We start from the raw sequence: 23,276 nt of genomic DNA on the forward strand, positions 1-23,276 counted from the left end.
ATATGAAGACTTCACCTCTTCCTAATAATGTTCAAAAGATTGCAACTGGATGTTAATATTGCTGCCATAGTGTCTGCTATTAATATCAGCTTGGACAGAGCAGAATTACTCTCTCCTTTCAAATTGAATTTGAGTGCTAGAAGTCTGAGCCCTGGTGCTGAATAGATTTTGATTTGTTAATCTGAAACTGGTTGAGTGTGAGTCGTAATTAGATCCATTAATTCACTAAAATTACATCTATTGTATGGAAGCAAAATATTAAAATGGAAAGGGCAACTCAACGCAGCTTTTTGATAAAGCCCTGATTATTGTAAGTTTATTGTGTCTCAAACCAACTTTTAATGGTCAAGGTGCTCTGATCCTTCAAGTTTACAATTCCATTGCAAGTGTTTTCCCGAATTATTATCCACGTATATTCATTGATCATTTTTCATTTCAGAGAAGTAATTGAAAAGAAGCCTGAAAAGTTTAAGATCCAGTGCCTAACAGACATCAGGAACCTCTTTTACCCCAATAAAGAGCCCTTCTATGGTGCTTTTGGAAACCGATCTAATGTAAGTCAAAACTCTTAACTATTGAAGCACAAACACTATAAAGGGTGTCAGAATATCCAATTGTAATCAAACAGCGTGGCCATATACATTAAAAGTGCAATGCTTTATAAAAGCTTAGAGCTTTAAAAATAAGACTAAGACCAATTAACCTATGAGAAATTGTGTGTGTGATTTCATTTCAAAGCTATTTAACTTTTTATGCCAGGTAGAGCTCTCTCTTGCATTGAGTTTGCTGGTCGTCCTGACTTTACTCCTGTAATTCTGTTTTTTGGGAAGGAATGAATTGTTATACAACAACAACAACTTGTATTTATATAGCACCTTTAATGGAGTGAAATGTACCAAGGCGCTTCACAGACTTCTTTTATGAGATAAAAACTTTGACACCGAGCTGCATAAGTAGAATTTACGGCAGGTGACCAAACGTTTGGTCAAAGAGGTATGTTTTAAGGAGTGTCTTGAAGGAAGAAAGAGAGGTAGAGACACGTAGAGGTTTAGGGAGGGAGTTTCAGAGCTTGGGGCCGAGTCAACAAAAGGCACGGCCACCAACGGTTGGGCGATTATAATCAGAGATATTCAAGAGGGCAGAATTAGAGGAGCACAGACATCTCGGGTTGGCGGGGGTGGGGGTTGAGGGGGTGGTTGTGGGGCTAGAGAAGATTACAGAGATAGGGAGCGGCAAGGCCAGGGAGGGATTTGAAAATAAGGATGAGAATTTTGAAATCTAGGCGTTGTTTATCCGGAAGCCAATGTACTTCAGCGAGCACAGGGGTGATGGGTGAGCGGGACTTGGTGCGTGTTAGGACAAGGGCAGCCGAGTTTTAGATTACCTCTAGTTTACGTAGGGTAGAATGTGGGAGGCCAGCCAGTGGTGTATTGGAATAGTCAAGTCTAGAGGTAACAAAGGTATGGATGAGGGCTTCAGCAGTGGATGAGCTGAGGCAAGGGCGGAGACGGGCGATGTTACGGAGGTGGCAATAGGCGGTCTTAGTTATGCTGCGGATATGTGGTTGAAAGCTCATTTCAGGGTCAAATATGACACCAAGTTTGCAAACAGCCTGGATCAACCTCAGACAGAAGTTGGGGAGAGGAATAGAGTCATGGCTAGGGAACAGAGTTTGTGGTGGGGACTGAAAACAATGGCTTCGGTCTTCCTAATATTCAATTGGAGAAAATTTCTGCTCATCCAGAACTGGATGTCGGACAAGCAGTCTGACAATTTAGAGACTGTGGCGAGGTCGAGAGACGTGATAGTGAGGTAGAGCTGGGTGTCTTCAGCGTACATGTGGAAACTGATGCTGTGTTTTCGGATGATGTCGCCAAAGGGCAACATGTAGATGAAATATTGGAGGGGGCCAAGAATAGATCCTTGGGGGACACCAGAGGTAATGATGCAGGGACAGGAAGAGAAGCCATTGCAGGTGATTCTCTGGCTACAGTTGGATAGGTAAGAATGGAACCAGGCAAGTGCAGTCCTACCCAGCTGGACGATGGTAGAGAGGGGTTGGAGAAGGATGGAGCGGTCAACCGTGTCAAAGGCTGCAGACAAGCCAAGAAGGATGAGGAGGGATTGTTTGTCTTTGTCACAGTCACAAAGGATGCCATTTGTGACTTTGATGAGAGTTGCTTCGGTATTGCGGCAGGCGCGGAAACTGGATTGGATGGATTCAAACATGGAATTGCGGGAAAGATGGGCACGGATTTGCGAGGAGACCACACATTCAAGGACTTTGGAGAGGAAAGTGGGGTTCGAGATGGGGCTTTAGTTTGCAAGGACGGAGGGGTCGAGGGTTGGTCTTTTTGAGGAGAGGGGTGATGACAGAAGATTTGAGGGAGAGGGGGACAGTACCTGAGAAGACAGAACCATTAACAATATCAGCTAACAGTGGAGCCAGAAAAGGAAGTTGGGTGTTCAGCAGTTTGGTGGGAATAGTGTCAAGGGAGCAGGAAATGGGTCTCATGGACGGGATGAGCTCGGAAAGGTCATGAGGGGAGATTGGAGAGAAGCTGGAGTAAGATGTGAGGTCAGGGCTGGGGGAGGGGGGAATCCTTAGAAGAAGTTTGGCCCGATGAGTTAGGGGAAGGTAGGGCAGAGGCAGAGGCAGTCAAACAGATGGTCTCAATTTTAGAGACAAAGAAGTCCATGAGCTCCTCACACTTATTGTCGGAGGTGAAGGTGGAGATTGTGGAGAGGGGTTTAAAAAGATGGTCAGCGGTGGAGAATAGAGGCCGGGGCTTATCTTTACATTCCAGAATGATTCTGGAATAGTGAGAGATTTTGGAAGACGAGTGCAGGACCCAATAATGCTTTATCTGGTCCAGCCAGAACTGGCGGTGAATGGCTAAACCAGTTGTCCGCCACATCCGTTCAAATCTGCATCCCTTGGACTGAAGGGAGCGGAAATCAGGGCTGTACCAAGGGGAATGACCAGGGAAGATTCTTTAAATAGCATGAGCTTGCATGCAAAAATTCAAATATCTCCTGAAATGGGTTACATTATAAATGTGATTTTTGATGAGTGAAGTATTTTAATGTTTTTTTAAAAATTCTGCAACGTACAATAGTCATACATCCAAATTTGTTTTCTACCAAGCATGATATAAACCCTTTGTGTGAGATATAAATGAGGAATTGTATGACATAAAATAAACAGAAAGGAAACAATGAAATAAAACAGAAAACGTCAGAAGCACTCAGTAGGTCAGGCAGCAGCCCTGTGGAGAGCAAAACAGAGTTAACATAGAAACATAGAAAATAGGTGCAGGAGTGGGCCATTCGGCCCTTCGAGCCTGCACCGCCATTCAATAAGATCATGGCTGAACATTCCCTCAGTACCCTGCTTTCTCTCCATACCCCTTGATCCCCTTAGCCGTAAGGGCCATATCTAACTCCCTCTTGAATATATCCAACGAACTGGCATCAACAACTCTCTGCGGCAGGGAATTCCACAGGTTAACAACTCTCTGATTGAAGATGTTTCTCCTCATCTCAGTCCTAAATGGCCTACCCCTTATCCTCAGACTGTGTCCCCTGGTTCTGGACTTCCCCAACATTGGGAACATTCTTCCCGCATCTAACCTGTCCAGTCCCGTCAGAATCTTAAACATTTCTATGAGATCCCCTCTCATCCTTCTAAACTCCAGTGAATAAAGGCCCAGTTGATCCAGTCTCTCCTCATATGACAGTCCAGCCATCCCTGGAATCAGTCTGGTGAACCTTCACTGCACTCGCTCAATAGCAAGAACGTCCTTCCTCAGATCAGAGTTAATGAGAATTTTAACCTAAAAAAAAAACGTGTGGATTGGGGGCATGTGGATAATTAAAGTGTTTAAAAATCTGAATCCTGAACCGAACCCACTTCCAACCTGCCCGCTTCTGGTTTTAACGGAGGCGGGATGGTGGGGGGGAAGCCAATCTGCTGCCAGGAGACGGCTCGTCTATTTCTGAGATATTTCAGCGGGAACATCGTCACCAACAGGAACATTTATCATCATTTTTTCCTCTTTTTTTTAATGTTTCCCTTGCCTGTCCCCAACCCTCCACTCTCACTTTCCATCTCACAAAAAAATCCTACCTTGAAATACCTCAGAAAAGCCTCATATTTGCCTCCCAATGATCTCATCACCTTTGTCAATGGTAGATACTGAGTATTTTCCTGCTCCCACTGTCCCGCTGGTCCAATAGCTACTTAATAGATTGAAATCTGGGTTGAATAATGTTGGATTCATATCTTGGAGTTGTTCCCTAATTACCTTGGTGCTCAAAAAGTAATTTTATAACTTTCCTTTACATGTAATTTTACTTTACTTCAGCAATTAAATAAATTGTTGAAAGTCGGAACAAATTAGCAATTTATAGATAGTACAATGAAAGTAGCCTGTTTGATGGACTGAATAGTATTTTCTCATCCCATACATTTTACGTACTTAAAAGAGAATAACATTCCATTTACCCAGCTTATTCTGATCATTTGGGGCAGAATTTATGCAGCTCTTCCAGCAGACTCCCACTGTAACACCCATCAGAAGTCAAGCAGAACAGCGCAGAAGTAGGCCGAGACCCAAATATGGAAGACCCCAACCAATGCTGGATTTCCCAGTCTTTCTTATCCGCCTGTTCCTTAAAAGGCCACTGAAGTTAAGGTGCTGGGGGCAGGCATTCCCTTTACTGGGACATGCTTTCCTAGCCCATATGGGACCCAGCATGTGTTTGATGGCTGGTACACCAAGGGAAATGAGGTGTATAGGCCTCCAGAACGGTTCAAATGGTCCTCACTGGATGGGGGCATCCACACTGTGTGGGACTTGCAGGCACCTGCTAGACCGGTTAGCCTGATATCAGTAGTGGGGAAAATGTTGGAATCAATCATTAAGGATGAAATAGCAGCGCATTTGGAAAGCGGTGACCGGATCGGTCCAAGTCAGCATGGATTTATGAAAGGGAAATCATGCTTGACAGATCTTCTGGAATTTTTTGAGGATGTAACTAACAGAGTGGACAAGGGAGAACCAGCAGATGTGGTGTGTTTGGACTTTCAAAAGGCTTTTGACAAGGTCCCGCACAAGAGATTGGTGTGCAAAGTCAAAGCACATGTTGGGGGTAATGTACTGACATGGTTAGAGAACTGGCTGGCAGACAGGAAGCAGAGAGTCGGGATAAATGGGTCCTTTTCAGAATGGCAGGCAGTGACTAGTGGAGTGCCGCAGGGCTCAGTACTGGGACTTGCGCTCTTTACAATGTACATTAATGATTTAGATGAAGGAATTGAGTGTAATATCTCCAAGTTTGCAGATGACACTAAACTGGGTGGCGGTGTGAGCTGTGAGAGGGATGCTAAGAGGCTGCAGGGTGACATGGACAGGTTAGGTGAGTGGGCAAGTGCATGGCAGATGCAGTATAATGTGGATAAATATGGACAAAAACACGAAGGCAGAATATTATCTGAATGGCGGTAGCTTAGTAAAAGGGGAGGTGCAACGGGACCTGGGTGTCATGGTTCATCAGTCATTGAAGGTTGGCATACAGGTACAACAGGCGGTGAAGAAGGCAAATGGTATGTTGGCCTTCATAGCTAGGGGATTTGAGTATAGGAGCAGGGAGGTCTTACTGCAGTTGTACAGGGCCTTAGTGGGGCCTCACCTGGAATATTGTGTTCAGTTTTGGTCTCCTAATCTGAGGAAGGACATTCTTGCTATTGAGGTAGTGCAGCGAAGGATCACCAGACTAATTCCAGGGATGGCTGTACTGACATATAAAATCATCAGCCAGCAGCTTTTTGTAGTTTCCTTTGCAAGTTTAAAAATAGATTTAGCATTTGCTAACAATGTATAAAATTAGCCATTTCAAACTGATTTTTTTTCTCAGCACTCTTTAGGGAGTCCCAGTATCTAAAAATACGCAGTTGTAATTTAAAAAAATAATTAAGAGGTGAGAATGGTGTGTGAGATTGCTGACTGTGAGAAGTGTTGTTTGCCCATTTTTTTTATATACGTGTGGCAGAGGCAGGGCTGTAGGCAGAAGTATGTGTGCAATGTGTGGGTGTGCCAGGCAGTTCTGGCTGTTCTAAATCGACTTGTCACTATCAGCCTTGGCTTCCTCTCTGAGAACAGGTGTCACAGCAGGAACATAAGACAGCTCCAGTCAGAGTCAGCACAGCTGGCACTGCGAGCAATTGGGAGCTTTCTCAACCTGTCACTCATACCCCAGAAAACTCCTCTGCACCCATTTACTCTCAGTTCTGAGGAGATCCCTGCAACACATCCCCATGGTGAACCGTTTTGTTAAAGTTTTAAGAAAAAAATGTCATTTGTTCGGGCTGTTTTAATATATTTTTCTGATGTTCATCAAGCTTTGCCGCCTTGTTATTTAAATGCTCCAGATTTTAAAAAATGGCCATTTAATTATGCGAACAATGACGGACAGGTAAAGACCATCTGGTCCATCGAGTCTGTCCCACACAATTGTGATACCTTGTGTTTCACAACATGTACACTCCACCCCACCCAAAACCATGTAATCTCCTGGGAGAGGGAAAAAAACATGAAAAGAAAACCCAGGCCAATTTGGGGAAAAAAATCTGGGAAATTCCTCTCTGACCCATCTAGATGATCGAAACTAGTCCAGGAGATCACTCTGGCCATTAAATTCCCTGCAGTACCTATCTTCTGTATGAGGTCATCTCCGCCGCAGCCAGAAACAAATCCAGCTTTTGGTTGAAGGAATTCAGTGAGTCTGCATCCACCACATGAAACGGCAGCTTGTTCCAGAGGTCCACTATTCTCTGTGAAAAGAACCACCTCCTGAAATCTAACCTCGATCTAGCCTTATACAACTTAAATTTGTGCCCCCTGGTCCTGCCTAACCTATTTAGTTTTTATGGGCCCAAGTTTCCACATGATTTGCGCCTGATTTTTAGGAGCAACTGGTGGAGAACGGACTATCTTAGAAATCGCAATTCTCCACATTTTTTTTTCTGCAGTTCTAGTCAGTTAGAACAGTTTCACTTTGGAACAGAATTTTTTCTTCAAAAGGGGGCGTGTCCGGCCACTGACGCCTGATTTCAAAGTTTCCACAGTGAAAACGTACTCCAAACTAACTTAGAGTGGAGCAAGTGAAGATTTTTGTAGAACTGAAAAAACCTTGTCTACACTTTAAAAAATCAGGCACAGGTTACAAATTAGGCGTCCAGAACGAGGTGGGAGGGGAGGGAGGGGGGGGAAGGGAAGTCACTAAATTCAACAATAAATCCTTATTTATACTTATACAAATATTATACAAATAAATCCAACCTGAACAAACATTTATAAGCAAAGAAAAGATTAAATAAACCATCTTCCTACCTGTGTGAAAGTGCTTCAGGCAGCTCAGCGGTGTGGCGTCATTCCCGCCAACGGGAGGGAGGGAGGGAGGGAGGGGCAGTAAGCAGGCAGCAAGCAGCCTTCCACTTGAGGTGGAAGCCTTACAGTCAGCTCAGCGGTGTGGCGTCGTTCCGCGAACGGGAGGGAGGGAGGAGGCAGCCGTTCCCGACGGCGGGCGGGGGGGGGGGGGAAGGAGGCAGTGAGAAGGCTGCAGGAAGCCGTCGGGAAACGGCTGCCTCAACTTCTGAGGCTTCCTGCAGCCTTCTCACTGCTGCAAGAAGCCTCAGTGCTGATCATAGAAGGGCAATGTGCTTTTATTAAAAAATGTTCAAAAATTAAACAGCTACAAAGAACTACAAAAATGGCCGAGTGCCAATGTTTCCTTCACACTGCGCGTGCGCGAACGCTCCAACGCGCACGCGCAGGGTTGCCGGCACGAAACAAACTAATTTAAATGGTACCCGCCCCCTCCCACTTACAAAATCGGCGCGAGTGGTAGGCTCCGCCTCCCTGGGCGCCACGCCAAGCTGACATGGAGCTGCAGGGCGCTCCAGAATCGCGCGTTTTTTTTCAGGCGCCGTTTTTGGCGCGAAAAACGGGTGCCCAGTTCGGAGGGGCGCCCGTTTTGTAGCGTGTGGAAACTTGGGGCCAATAAACTGTCAGTTGGAACACTGTCCATTCCCTTCATTATCTTATAAATCTCAATCATACCCCCTGCTAAGTGTCCCAACTCTTTTAACCTACCTTGATAACTAAGATGCTTTAAAGTTGGAATTAGTCTAGTGGCCTTCTGTGCACCCTTTCCAGAGCCTCAATATCACCCACCATGTGAGGAGACCAACACTGGACACAGTATTCCAAGTGCGGCCTGACAAAGGTCTTGTACAAGGACAAAACAGTATGCCTCGTCTTGTACTCAATTGTCCTATGGATATACCCAACTCCCTATTTGCTCTAGCTATCGCTGCATGGCATTGCTCATGTTGTGTATGGAGAAAGAGTCAGACTGAACACTGAGAGCTCAAAGTAAAGTGTGATCTTAGTCTTTTATTGCAGGTCTCCAGAGTGCCTCTCCAATCTGTGAAGCCTCCTTAAATACCTGTGCTCCCAAGGGATTATGGGGAATGACCCGCAGGCTTTCAGTAGTGATAGCGGACGTGCTAGTCAACATTATTTCACATTCAATCCACTTGCAGTATGCGTCTACAACCACAAGGAACATTTTACCCAAGAACGGGCCTGCATAGTCGATGTGTACCCTAGACCGCAGTTTGGAGGGCCAAGACCATAAACTTAGTGGCGCCTCCCTGGGTACATTGCTTAACTGCGAGCATGTATTACATCTGTGAACGCAGGACTCTTAAGTCCGCATCGATACCGGGCCACCACACGTGGGATCTGGCTATCGCTTTCATCATTACGATGCTTGGATGGGTACTGTGGAGGTCATTGATGGTGTTTCTGCCCTTCTTGGGGACCACTATTCGATTGCCCCACAGAAGGCAGTCTGCCTGTATAGACATTTCATTTTTGCGCCGCTGGAACTGCTTTATCTCTTCCTGCATTTCCACTGGGACACTGGACCAGCTCCTGTGAAGCACACAGTTTTTGACTAGAGATAACAAGGGGTCCTGGCTTGTCCAGGTTTTGATCTGCCGGGCAGTGACGGGTGATTGCTCACTCTCAAATGCTTCCATAACCATGGCTAGATCTGCGGGCTGCACCATTTCCACACCCATGGTGGGTAATGGCAGCCTACTGAGAGCATCGGCGCAGTTTTCTGTGCCTGGCCTGTGACGGATGGCATAGTTGTATGCGAACAATGTGAGCGCCCATCTCTGGATGCGGGCCGATGCGTTGGTATTTATCCCTTTACTCTCGGAAAACAAGGATATAAGTGGCTTATGGTCAGTTTCCAATTCAAATTTTAGCCCAAACAAGTATTGATGCATTTTCTTTACCCCATAGACACACGCTAACACTTCTTTTTCAATCATGCTGTAGGCTCTCTCGGCCTTACACAGACTCCTGGATGCATAAGCAACCGGTTGCAATTTCCTGAAATCATTAGCTTGTTGAATACACACCCGACGCCATATGACGACGCATCACATGCTAGTACCAAATGCTTACATGGATCATACAACACAAGCAATTTGTTTGAGCATAACAATTTTCTCACTTTTACAAAGGCATTTTTTTGGCTTTTGCCCCAAACCCATTCGCCCCCTTTTCATAGTAAGACATGTAGTGGTTCTACCAGGTTGCTGAGACCCGGTAAGAAGTTACCTAAGTAGTTCCAGAAACGCCCACAGCTCCGTCACGTTCTATGGCCTCGGTGCGTTCTCGATTGCCTCTGTCTTCGCGTTGGTGGGCCTGATGTCGTCCGCCGCAATCCTCCTTCCCAGGAACTCCACTTCAGGCGCCAGGAAAATGCACTTCGAGCATTTTAACCTGAGCCTCACGTGGTTGATTCGACTAAGAACCTCCTCCAGGTTCTGCAGGTGCTCGACTGTGTTCCGACCTGTGACCAAGATGTTGTCCTGGAAGACCATGGTGTGCGGGACTGACTTCAGTAAACTTTCCATGTTTCTCTGGAATATCGCCGCCGGTGATCGGATTCCAAACGGACATCTGTTATAAACGAAAAGACCTTTGTGCATGTTGATGCAGGTGAGGGCCTTCGATGATTCCTCCAGTTCCTGCGTCATGTAGGCTGAAGTCAGATCCAGCTTCGTGACCGTCTTTCCTCCCGCCAGCGTTGCAAAGAGGTCGTCGGCTTTTGGTAGTGGATATTGGTCCTGCAGGGAGAAACGATTGATAGTTACTTTGTAATCGCCACAGATTCTGATGGTGCCGTCTCCCTTGAGGACTGGGACAATAGGAATGGCCCACTCGCTGAACTCGATCGGTGAGATGATGCCCTCTCTTTGCAGCCGGTCTAGCTCGATCTCTACCCTTTCTCTCATCATGTACGATACTGCTCTCGCCTTGTGATGGATGGGTCGCGCCCCCGGAATTAGGTGGATCTGCACTTTTGCTCCTTGGAATTTCCCGATGCCTGGTTCGAACAGCGAAGAAAATTTGTTTAAGACCTGGGCACACGAAATGTCGTCAGCGGGCGATAGCGCTCGGACATCGTCCCAGTTCCAGCGTATCTTTCCCAGCCAGCTCCTGCCGAGCATCGTGGGACCATCGCCCGGTACCACCCAGAGTGGTAGCTTGTGCACCGCTCTATCGTAGGAGACCTTTACAGTAGCACTGCCGATTACAGGAATCAGTTCTTTTGTGTAAGTTCTTAGTTTCGTGCAAATTGAAGTTAAGACTGGCCTTGAGGCCTTGTTGCACCACAACCTTTCGAAAGTCTTTTTGCCTCTGATGGACTGGCTTGCGCCCGTGTCCAGCTCCATTGACACCGGGAGTCCATTTAGTTCAACATTCAGCATTATTGGGGGAAAATTCATGGTGAATGTATGTACCCCATGTATCTCTGCCTCCTCTATCTGAGGCTCTGTTTCGTCGTGATCCTCCTCTGCAACGTGGTGGTTTGCAGGTTTAACAGGCTTCGCAGCTCGCTTGTACACTCATTGGAGGTGTCCCATTGCTCCACAGCCCTTATAAACGTATCCTTTGAATCGGCATGAATGGAAACGATGATCACCCCCGCAGCGCCAACAAGGTGTTAATGGCCTTGCATTCATCACCCTTGATGGTGGACTCTGAGACATCTGCGGACGTGCAGCTGCAGGTATGTGTGACCTGCCCTGTACGTTACAATTCGAAAACAACATCACTTTGTTCACATAACTTGTAGCAGCACTTGTGTGCTATCGCTATGGCCTTACTCAAGGTTGGGGTCTCTACAGTCAAAAGTTTTCTATGTATGGTTTTGTGGCCAATGCCAAGTATGAAAAAGTCTCTCAGTTTGTGCTCCAAATGTCCTTCAAATTCGCAATGTCCTGCAAGGCGTCTTAGCTCGGCGACATAATTTGCCACTTCCTGGCCTTGAGATCTTTTGTAAGTGTAGAACCGGTATCTCGCCATTAGAACGCTTTCCTTCGGGTTCAAATGCTCTTGGACCAGTGTGCACAAATCGTTGTACGATTTCTCCGTGGGTTTCGCTGGAGTGAGCAGATTCTTCATGAGGCGATACGTTGGTGCCCCACAGATGGTGAGGAGGATCGCCCTTCGTTTGGCAGCACTCTCTTCCCCATCTAGCTCGTTGGCCACGTAGTATTGGTCGAGTCGCTCTACAAAAGTTTCCCAATCATCTCCCTCCGAAAATTTCTCCAGGATGCCCACTGTTCTCTGCATCTTTGGGTTCGCTATCTGTATCTCGTCGCCAGTTGTTGTGGATGGAGAAAGAGTCAGACTGAACACTGAGCTCAAAGTAAAGTGTGACCTTAGTCTTTTATTGCAGGTCTCCAGAGTGCCTCTCCAACCTGTGAACCCTCCTTAAATACCTGTGTTCCCAAGGGATTACGGGATCCCTTGGGACTCCGGGGAATAAGCCCTCTGGTGGCTGTACAGAGTAAATACAAGTCCACATATATAACAGCTCGTGTACCTTTATTTCATCTATTTGTATTATAATTCCCCCCCCCCCCCACTCCCCACACTGTATTCTGAATGAATAAATTTCCAAGGGTGATACAAATCAACAGAAACATGTCATCTGCAGCTTTAGAACTTTATTTCAGAGCTTTAAGTGAATAGCATAAAGAATGACCTAAAATCAGAAACTCTTGATACAGTTTTTTTTTCTTTTTTCTACAGGATGTTTACTCCTATAAACAAGTTGGTGTTCCAATAAATAGAATTTTTACAGTTAATCCTAAAGGCGAACTAATACAGGAGCATGCAAAGACCAATGTATCATCGTGAGTAGACGCTCATTGCTTTAATTTATCAGAGATGTGTATTTTTTTCAAGAATTGTGTTTTAAGTAAATTGTTAATTACGTCAAATATTTTGCATCCAGCATTCACGTCCTTTAATGCATTTCCTGATGCTTGAATGTATTTTTCCTTTCTTTTCCTAAACCCTCTACCGCATTTCCTTCCACATATCTCACTGGACCCACTAAACAGCTATGCCTTTCTCTGATCTCTCCTACTGTGTCTTACTGCCCCACCCACCCCAGGCGCCATGCCATCCCTCTTCCCACCCTGAGTGACCTTGCCTTTTCCTGCTCCCTGCCATCTGTCACAACTCCTATGCCAACTACCCTGCTTGCCATTCTATACTCACTACTGCCACATGTTGCTACTCCCATTCCCAGCAACAGTACCTCTCCCACTCCCACATCCCTTCCACTTCCTCTTGCTGTTTTTTACTGCCCCTGCCTTTTATCCCTCACAAAACCCCCAATTGTTATGTCGTTTCCCCCCACACTGAGAACACCCCCGCCCTCCCCACCACCCTGTACCTTTTGTACTCCCTTCTGAAGTATTGCCTGGTACTACAATTCTCCTAACTGACGTAGACCATCACATCCAAGCCAATGCTGCCAGATCACATGACGCCCGCTCTCAGTTCTACTACATCCAGGAACCTCACCCCAGTAGTCCTAGATCCGAATATCACACCCCAGCAGCACCTTCCTATCACCACCACATGCCAACCCACTACTTCCAAACTTTCAAACTCAGTCCCGCTATATCCACCGCCCCCACACAATTGCAGCATTCCCATCCCCATGACTCCTCTTCTGACCACTTCCACCCCTAATAAACCCTTCCCACTTTCATCACACCCTGATCTCCCTTTCACAATACTCCTAAATGCCAGTATCCTCTCCAACTACTCCAACATCCCAAGATTGCTCTCCCAATTCAAACACCCTGAAACCCCCTTCCCATACTCTCATTCTCTGCACCCCTCCCCATTCACTGCATACTCCCACATCCCCAATACTCCAACACCCAATGCCTGTACAGCTATATCATCCCATAACCCCCCCCCCCACCATTAGCATTCCCTTATCAAGAAACCACTTTCAGTATTCCTAAATCCCACAATGCCAGTTCCACTTCTCCTACAGCCCAGGAGCACCTTCCTATCTCTGCTGCACCCTGTAATCCCACTCCTACTGCATCCCCACCCACAATTTCCAGAACATGGGATGTCCCTCCTTTTAATCGAATATCCAGTGACCTGATGCTGAATCCTCCCATAACCCAGAAGCGCATTCCTAACTCATATCAAAATTTTAATCCCAATTTTTTAGAAAACATTTCCTACATCCTTTCCTTTCACCTTTCTCTCTTTCTTGAGCACCCTGACTCTCCTGTTCCCACTCACACTTTGTACCACTAATCGCTCTTCATGCTCAGCAGAGCACTAACTCCCCTTCCCCTATATTACTAACCTTTCACCGTCCCTGTCATTCAACCAAAACTCCCACTTATCACCACGAATCTCTTTCCCACTTGCCATCACCAATCTGTCTGCACCTGCCGTCTTTTCTGCTCCTTCCTCTTCTAATGTTCCATTTGTTCTCACCACTTAACCCAAACTTGCCAACCCTCTCCCTCCTGCCCTTGCAAATTAAGCTTGACACTCGCACAACACTCACAGAGCAAACTCCAAAACAATCCATTCCCCATCAAAAACAAGTCTTCCACAGGGGCATATTTAGGAATATAGTGGCCATCAAGGCCACGGTTGGGTTCATCATTCATTTGATTTTCCATTGAAATTAATGGATGCAAAATCAGCAATTTAGTAAACGTTCTCCCTGCCGGAAACCTACATTGTAAACTATGCCCCTATTCCCTAATGCCTCCTGATAGTTACACTGGTAGACACTCACCGACATAAAACCAATCCTCCCCTCTCGTCCCAGCACGCAATCTACAAATATCAAAATCTAATGTATAAAATACTCCATACACATTATAGTGAATATGAACTCTATACAAATCAATTATTCTCTATAAATATATTAAATTCGTTCAGAAACTACACATTCATTTAACTTGCATTCCCTTTATTCATATAAAAACCTTCCAACATAAAATGTCTATATTTATGTGTCCACTTTTGGCTCAGTTGGTAGCAACCTCATCTCTGAGTAAGTTCACACTGTACTTCAGAGACTTGAGCACATAATTCAGGCTGAGACTTCAGTGCAGTATTGAGGGAGTGCTGCACTGTTGGAGGTACCGTCCTTCTATGACACATTAAACTGAGGCCCCATCTGGCTTCACTGGATGCAATTTGGGTAGGCAGAGGCATAAAATTGGATGGGCTTTATCCAGCCCATTAGATTCCTGATGTTGACCTTTAATACACCTGCCCACATGTTCCCATCATTTGTGCCATAGCAACATAGGTTGCAAGGGATGCCTGTTGACCCCTGGAAACCAGCGTCGCTTTGAGCAGTACCAGTGTGGGGGCTGGGGGGGGGGCTGTGTGGGGGGCTGTCAGGGGACTCGTGACCAATGTTCCCTCTTACTCATTTTATGGGGGTGTGCGGCCCATTCAAATTACCGCACATGCGCGGGTTTTATCATTGAAAAGCCGGTGAGCTGGGTGCATGGGAGGTCCCAGCCATGCAGCTTAAAGGGAGCACGTATCAATCACTTTGAGGGTGACCAATTTTGTATGTCATGGCTCGACCAAAACAAAATAATATGCTCATTTACTTATTCAACTTTTAAATTCCTGATCACATTGCTATTTTAAGCCTGATGCAAATGGCAGTGTGGCACTGGAGAACATTGTACTGACTGTGCTGTGTCAAGTCTACCAAATCAGGACTTTGGTTCCCCCCAGTGCCCTTCCCCTCTAAATTTTGAAGACTGGGATCGATAGATTTTTATTTGGTAAGAGTATCAAGGGATATGGAGCAAGGGTGTGGTAAGTGGAGTTAAGTTACAGATCAGCCATGATCGAATGGAATAGTGGAATGGGCTCGAGAGGCTGAATGAACTGCTCCTGTTGCTATATAATCCTTCAGCCATAGCTCCACTCCTGGTCCAAAAGCATATGCTCTGGTACCAAACAACAACTACTTGCTGTTATATAGCGCCTTTAATGTAGTAAAACATCCCAAGGCGTTCCACAGGAGTGTTATAAAACAAAGTTTGACACCGAGCCACATAAGGAGAAATGAGGGCAGGTGATCAAAGCTTGGTCTTAGATCTCATGTCTTAGATATCATGCTTCTCAGTGAAAGGAGATCTAAAAGAAAAAATCACAAGTGTGACTTTACCCTGCTAAACACATTTCCTGTCTGTTGATATGGGGCAAATCTACAGACCAGACTATCCCAGTCTTTCATCAGAAGGATGAGCCATGGAGGTAGATAGACACTGAATAAAGATGATACCTGGGTAAAATTACACCAAACGAATGAAGTACATTCATGTACTTGCGGCTTGAGTTTAAAATACAGCATTACGTCATGGTTGCTACATTTTAATAGTTGCAATTTATTCCAACCCATTTTGTCTCAAAACTAGGTTATTCTGACCAGCGAATGAGAATTTGTATTTAAAGTAATTGCGCCATTTAACAAAATGTGCATCAGCCAGTGCTTCCTGGAAAGGGAGCGAGAGAAAGATTTTATGGTCTGTACAAGAATATGGGAGTTGGATTTAAAAGATAAATGAAATAAGGCAATTAAGGGGAAGCTAGATAAGCACAGGATGTTAAGCGTAAGGCCCATGCTTTCATATGACTCAGTGAATACATTGACTATATCCTGGAGTTCAGCCTCAGAATGTGCGCAGACGCAGGCATCATCCACATACTGCAGCTCAACGACAGAGGTTGGGGTGATCTTGGACCTGGCCTGGAGGCGGCGTAGGTTAAACAGCTTTCACTGGTTCTGTAGTTTAGTTTCACTCCAGCGAGGAGCTTGTTGACTGTGAGTGGAGCATGGCGGCGAGGAAGATTGAGAAGAGGGTTGGAGCGATGACGCAGCCCTGTTTGACCCTGGTCCGGACGTGAATTGGGTCTGTAATGGATCCGCTGGTAAGGATCACGGCCTGCATGTCATCGTGAAGCAGGCGAAGGATGTTGACAAACTTTTGGGGGCATCCGAAACGGAGGAGGACGCTCCATAGACCCTCACGGTTGACAGTGTCAAAGGCCTTTGTAAGATCGAAAAATGCCATGTATAAGGGCTGGCGCTGCTCCCTGCATTTTTCCTGCAACTGTCGCGCTGCAAAGATCATGTCTGTTGTGCCCCGTAGGGGACGAAATCCGCATTGTGATTCCGGGAGGAGCTCCTCGGCCACAGGGAAAAGACGATTGAGGAGAACTCAAGCGGCAACTTTCCCAGTGGCTGATAACGGAGATTCCCCTGTAGTTCCCGCAGTCAGACTTGTCCCCTTTTTTAAAAAAGATCCTCCACCAGCCTGTCACCGCCGCACAGCACTGCCCTCCAATCACCAAGATTCACGGCGCGGCCCTCGACAACGTGGACCATTTCCCATATCTCGGGAGCCTCTTATCAACAAAGGCAGACATTGATGCAGAGATTCAATATCGCCTCCAGTGCGCCAGTGCAGCCTTCGGCCATTTGAGGAAAAGAATGTTTGAAGACCAGGCCCTCAAATCTACCACCAAGCTCATGGTCTACAGAGTTGTAGTAATACCCGCCCTCCTGTATGGATCTGAGGCATAGACGATGTATAGAAGGTACCTCAAGTCGCTGGAGATATATCACCAACGATGTCTCCGCAAGAACCTGCAAATCCCCTGGGGAGGACAGATGCACCAACATCAGTGTCCTCGTCCAGGCTAACATCCCCAGTATTGAAGCACTGACCACACTCGATCAGCTTCGCTGGCCAGGCCACATAGTTCGCATGCCAGATACGATACTCCCTAAGCAAATGCTCTATGCAGAGCTCCTTCATGGTAAATGAGCCATAGGTGGGCAGCGGAAACGTTATAAGGAAACCCTCAAAGCCTCCCTGGTAAAGTGCGACATCACCACTGACACCTGGGAGACCCTGGCCGAAGACCGCCCGAGGTGGAGAAAGTGCATCCGGGAGGGCGTTGAGCTCTTCGAGTCTCAACGCAAAGAGCGTGAAGAGGTCAGGTGCAGGCAGTGGAAGGAGCGAGTGGCAAACCAGCCCCACCCACCCCTTCCCTCGATGAATGTCTGTCCCACCTGTAACAGGGTCTGTGGTTCTCGTATCGGGCTATTCAGCCATCAAAGAACTCACTTTTGGAGTGGAAGCAAGTCCTCCTCGATTCCGAGGGACTGCCTATGATGATGAGATAAGCACACAAGGTAGAAAAGAATAGAAGGATATGCTGATGGGGTCAGATGAAGGGTGGGAAGAGGCTCATGTGGAGCATTATCAGTGGCATGGATCTATTGGGCCGAATGGACTGTTTCGGTGATATAAATACTTTGTAAAGGCAAAACATGGAACACAGGTACATCTAGAATATTTTATAAATGATAGACATTGATATACATTTGTTTGCTATTGTCGTGCCACTATAGTCTGATCTTCCTGGTGCTTGGTCCTTTCACCCAACCTCTACCTATGACTGGATAATAATTGTTTCATTTCTAGATATTCATAAAAAATTATTCTTTTAGTAAGAAATTTCTAATTACGTAAAGCGAATGTACACATTTCAAACTTAAAAAGCATCGAAATATTGATCGGAATGAAATGGTGGAACTCAAATGATGTTTTTAGCAAATATTTAACCTACTGTAATTAAAGTTAAAGTTTATATTTAATTAAATACAGATCCCCTGGCAGTAACCAGCATTAATTCTGGATTCTGACACTCCCTCCCCCGCAAAAATTAGCCGGTCTAATTTTCTAATCTGAATAAAACACATTGGTGTGTAGGTTGACAGAGACTCACTGGACCAGCAAAGAGTTGGATGCAATGCTTCTGCCAATTAAAACTGCATTCCTCACAACTAGACTTGCTCACCACTGGATTCAGACTTGTACACAACACTGGGTTGCCAGGAGATGGGATAGACAAATGAAAAAACACCACAAATCAGGAAAGGAAAATCTTGAGTGCCTATTATTCGGGACTTTCACCCATCTACCACCCAACACCCATAATTCTCTCAAAAACAGAGGCACAACATTCACAGATGAAGACATGGTCTTACTGAGGCATACACTACATAAATTGAGACATAATATACTATTTTCAGAATGCACGCACAGAGCGAGTCAATCCAGTAAATTCTCTGCTTGCACAGCCTAAATGTGTTAATGTGATGGTGTATTCAGTTTCTCATGCGGAACTATACTGTTTCTTTTTCCAGTTACGTAAGGCTGAGTGAAATAGTTGATCATGTGTTCCCATTGCTAAAGAGAGAGCATTCCTCCGACTTCCCTTGCTCAGATACCTACAGCCAGTTCACATTCTGGAGAGAGCAGCTGCCAACTGTGGAAAACCGGGACCTTCGAGCTTCCCAGGATTAAACACTACTGCACATTGTAAATTGATTTTTATCCCTTTTAAGTGCTAGCAGTCATTGCTCACATTGTTATAAGCTGAAAGTAATGTAGTGTTTTGCCTCCCTGGCTTTATGCGGGGTGGGAAAGCTGCTATCATATCACTGAGCATTTTACTCCATCAACTGCTCTTCTGAAAGGACATTGTTACAGTCTAAGTGAAGCCATTTGATGGAGGTGCATTGCATCTTAAGCACCAGTTTTTTTTGTGAAGATGCAGCTTTTGTTAGTGACATTTAATGTACCATCTGTTCCAAGTTGATACCACAGCTACTTTAAGATCACTCTCCACTATTAAGCACTCATCATTTTATGCAAAAATTGTTTTCGTGATCAATTGAATTTAGTATTTTTTCACGTTATTTTTCTCCACAAATATAGAATTCTTATTATTTATAGTATGCACTTTTGAGAATTAGCTTGATTAAGTCCAAATTCTTGCTTTAGATCCAGCTTGCATAATGCATCAATAAACACTGCTGTTTCAAATGCTCAAGTAACTTAATCGTTTGTCTTCAGCAGATGTTTTTCTCCATCGCCCCCACACACTTCCACCCCCTTTTTCTCTCATGAGGGCAGTGACTCCTGCTGGGCTACAGTTCTGTTGCTGCCAGCTGCTGTTTATGTGTGCACACTCCCCCCCCCTCCCCCCCTCCAGCAGGGGTAATGGTTAATGATCAAGTGCAAAACCCTCAGACAATTTTGTTTTCCATAACTAAGGAGCACTGAAGCCAATTGTAATTCTCCAGCTTTGCCCTGGTTCAGCACATGATACACATTGAACCTGGGACCTCCCTGGTCTGTGCATTTGCTCACTAAGCCATCAAGAGAGTACTGATGGATTTTTAAAACTGTAAAATAATTATTTGATTAAAGCATTGCTCTGTGAGGACAAATCATTTTTTGGTCTTTTAATTTATGCATACAATTATTGCATATGATTGCTTTAATGTTCTGGAAAATATATAGTATATACGTCATGCTACTGATATAAATTCTTAAATGTTTTTGAAGTTAGAATCCTTGCAGAAGTTTTTATTTTCAAGTATGATTACATGATCGTTGGAAAACAGAGGCCTATATTTTCCGTTTGATGTAAGGCTACAGATGCCATTTATATCGGTGCAATGGGATTATTGCCTTTGTTGCAGGCTGTAATTCAGGATTATTGCCTCACACAAGTGTTTAGTATTTTTGCTTCCTGGCCTGTGCCAAGAGCTGCACTGTGGTCTTTGGTAGGAGGATGAACTTTATCAAGCTCCTCCAACCATCCTGGGTGCAGTAAAGATCCAACAATCAAAGTGAAAATTTAAAAATCTGGAAATGGACTCAGCTGTGTGCAAAGAGACATTTTAAGATTTTATTTAACTAGAAAGGAAAATCTTGCACATTGAGCTCTATGTATTTCATTAGACCGAGTCTCTTCCACAATAATGTATTATTTCCACAAAAAGTAATCTTTTAAGTTCCTTTAATTCAGGAGGACTACTAAGTCAACTGATTGGGAAGGTGAAATGTAAAGTGAATCAACAAAAAAGACCTCTAGCATAGCGCAAATACAATGCATCTATAATTGAATATTTTATATTTTATCTTTCATTTTCTGATATCATGGTCACAAATTGGAAAATACCTTTCTTGTGATACATGCAAGTTGTGCCTGATTTTTTTTTAGCTGTACCTAAAATGGGAAAAATCGGACCCAGAGCGTAATGTAAAGAGTATTTTCTTTCTATGAAAGATAAATAATTGAAGCTTTGCTTTCAAATCTGTTGTGTTTCATTACAATTATTACAACTATCTTCACACAACCATGAATTGCAATGTTACTGTAAGTACAATGATGTTATACCATGTAGATAAATAAGAATGTCAATAAAAGCAGAATATTATAAAATGTATGAGACTCTGTCCACTATATTTAACAACAGCATTTATATATTGCCTTTAACATAAAAAATTGTCTGAGATTTAAGGAAAAATGGACACTGAGGCAAAGAAAAATAGATTAGGCAGGTTGAACAAAAGTTGGTCAGAGATGGGTTTTAAGGAGTATCTTTGAGGAGGAGAAGCTGGATAAAGAGGAACTAGTGGATGTAGTGTATTTGGATTTCCAGAAGGCATTCGATAAGGTGCCACATAAAAGGTTACCGTGTAAGATAAGAGCTCTCGGGATTGGGGGTAATATATTAGGATAGAGGATTGGCTAACGAAAAGAAAACAGAGAGTCTGGATAAATCGATCATTTTCAGGTTGGCAAACTGTAACTAGTGGGGTGCTGCAGGGATCAGTGCTGGGGCCTCAACTATTTACAATCTATATTAATGACTTGGATGAAGGGACCGAATTTGCTGATGATACAAAGATGGGTGGGAAAGCAAGTTGTGAGGATGACACAAAGCTTCTGCAAAGGGATATAGCTAGGTTAAGTGGGTGGACAAAAAATTGGCAGATGTAGTATGATGTGAGAAAATGTGAGGTTATTCACTTTGGTAGGAAGAATAAAAAAGCAAATTATTATATAAATGGAGACAGACTACAAAATGCTGTGGTACAGAGGAATCTGGGGATCCTTGTACATGAAACACAAAAAGTTAGCACGCGAGTAATTAGAAAGGCAAATGGAATGTTGTCCCTTATTGCAAGGGGAATGGAATATAAAAGTAGGGAAGTCTTGCTACAGCTGTAAAGGGCGTTGGTGAGACCACACCTGGAGTACTGCGTATGGTTTTGGTCTTATTTAAGGAGGGATATACTTGCATTGGATGCAGTTCAGAGAAGGTTCACGAGGTTGATTCCTGAGATGAAGGGGTTGTCTTATGAAGAAAGGTTGAGCAGGCTGGGCCTATACTCATTGGAATTTAGAAGAATGAGAGATGATCTTATTTAAATGTATAAGATTCTGAGGGGGTTTGCCAGGGTAGATGTAGAGAGGATGTTTCCCTTCGTGGGGGAATCTAGAACTAGGGGGCATAGTTTCAGAATAGGGGGTTGCCCGTTTAAAATGGAGATGAGGAGGAATTTTTTTCGCTGAGAGTCATGAAACTTTGGAATTCTCTGCCACAGAGAGCTGTGGAGGCTTGGTCATTAAATATATTTAAGTTGGAGATAGACAGATTTTTGAACGATAAGGGAGTCAAGGGTTATGGGGAATGGGCAGGAAAGTGGAACAGAGGACAAGATCAGATCAGTCATGATATTGAATGGCGGAGCAGGCTCGAGGGGCCAAATAGCCTTCTCCTGCTCATATTTCTTATGTAAGGTGGTGGAGAGGCAGAGGGGTTTTAGGATTGTGTTTCCAAAAATGAACAAAGGGAAGGGGGAAATGCACAAGAGGCCAAATCAGAGGAATGTTGTTGTGTATGCAATAACTGTTAGACTGAGTACTGTTTAACTCCAAGAGATATGACCTTGGCTCTTTATTAAGGCCCAAAGTGACTAATATACAAAATGGCTGGCCTTTTATACTTGGGCTGCACACACGTGCGTGCAGCCCAATGGCCTCCAACTGTGACGCCATCTAGTGGCTAGTGATCCCAAAAGCGCTTACATGACAATAACCCCCTCTGAGATATTAACATAGTATTTTACAAATTGATATGGTCCGGTGTTTTACGCTCCCGGGTTGACTGTCTCAGTTCAACTCCGGCCTTGGGTGAGTGTTCAGAGTCTGTTGTGACTGGTGGCTGGGTGGCTGACCTGGTGGGAGTGGCAATGGCCATGTCAGGGATTGAAAGTCCATATTCATTGAACACGTCAGTGATTGAAAGTCCCGATTCACTGATGACCACTGAATCCTCTGATGACTGGGGGTAGGTTGGTTGGTCTTCGATTGTCTCTTCCTCCGACTGTTCCGGTTCGTCTGTGTGCTGCAGCTTTGTCTGATCCATATGTTTCCTGCATGTTTGCCCATTTTTGAGCTTGACAATAAATACTCTGTTGCCCTCCTTGGCCATGACAGTACCAGCGATCTATTTGGGACCCTGACCATAATTCAGAACATATACAGGATCATTTACAGAAATATCACATGACACAGCTGCGCGATCATGATACCCTTGCTGACTTTGTCTTCTATATTCAACATGATTATTCAAGTCAGGGTGTACAAGAAATAGCTTGGTCTTAAGACCTCTTTTCATCATTAGTTCAGCAGGCGAGACCCCGGTAAGCATGTGTGGTTTTGTTCTGTAACTCAGCAGTATGCATGACAGGCGAGTCTGCAGTGACCCTTGGGTTACTCACTTCATACTCTGCTTTATGATTTGGACAGCACGTTCTGCTTGCCCATTGGATGCAGGTTTGAATGGTGCTGACCTTACATGTTTGATACCATTGAGTTTCATGAACTCTTGAAACTTCTGACTGGTGAAACACGATCCGTTGTCGCTAACAACGATGT

At 44.7% G+C, this 23,276-nt stretch overlaps 1 protein-coding gene across 4 annotated transcripts in view; it reads left to right on the top strand.

Moving 5' to 3' along the window:
* The window catches only part of lpin1a (lipin 1a), a 127,603-nt gene extending 106,830 nt beyond the window's left edge, over positions 1 to 20,773 (top strand). For all 4 annotated transcript variants that reach the window (XM_070885007.1, XM_070885009.1, XM_070885010.1 and 1 more), the window contains 3 exons: positions 440 to 554; positions 12,189 to 12,292; positions 18,682 to 20,773. In XM_070885007.1, coding sequence (XP_070741108.1) covers positions 440 to 554; positions 12,189 to 12,292; positions 18,682 to 18,841 — 379 coding nt within the window. In that variant the 3' untranslated portion in view covers positions 18,842 to 20,773. The remainder of the gene's footprint in view (positions 1 to 439; positions 555 to 12,188; positions 12,293 to 18,681) is intronic.
* Positions 20,774 to 23,276: the final 2,503 nt, after the last annotated feature.

This window comes from Pristiophorus japonicus, chromosome 7, assembly GCF_044704955.1.
Source record: "Pristiophorus japonicus isolate sPriJap1 chromosome 7, sPriJap1.hap1, whole genome shotgun sequence".
In the NCBI taxonomy this organism is placed as follows: Eukaryota; Metazoa; Chordata; class Chondrichthyes; family Pristiophoridae; genus Pristiophorus; species Pristiophorus japonicus.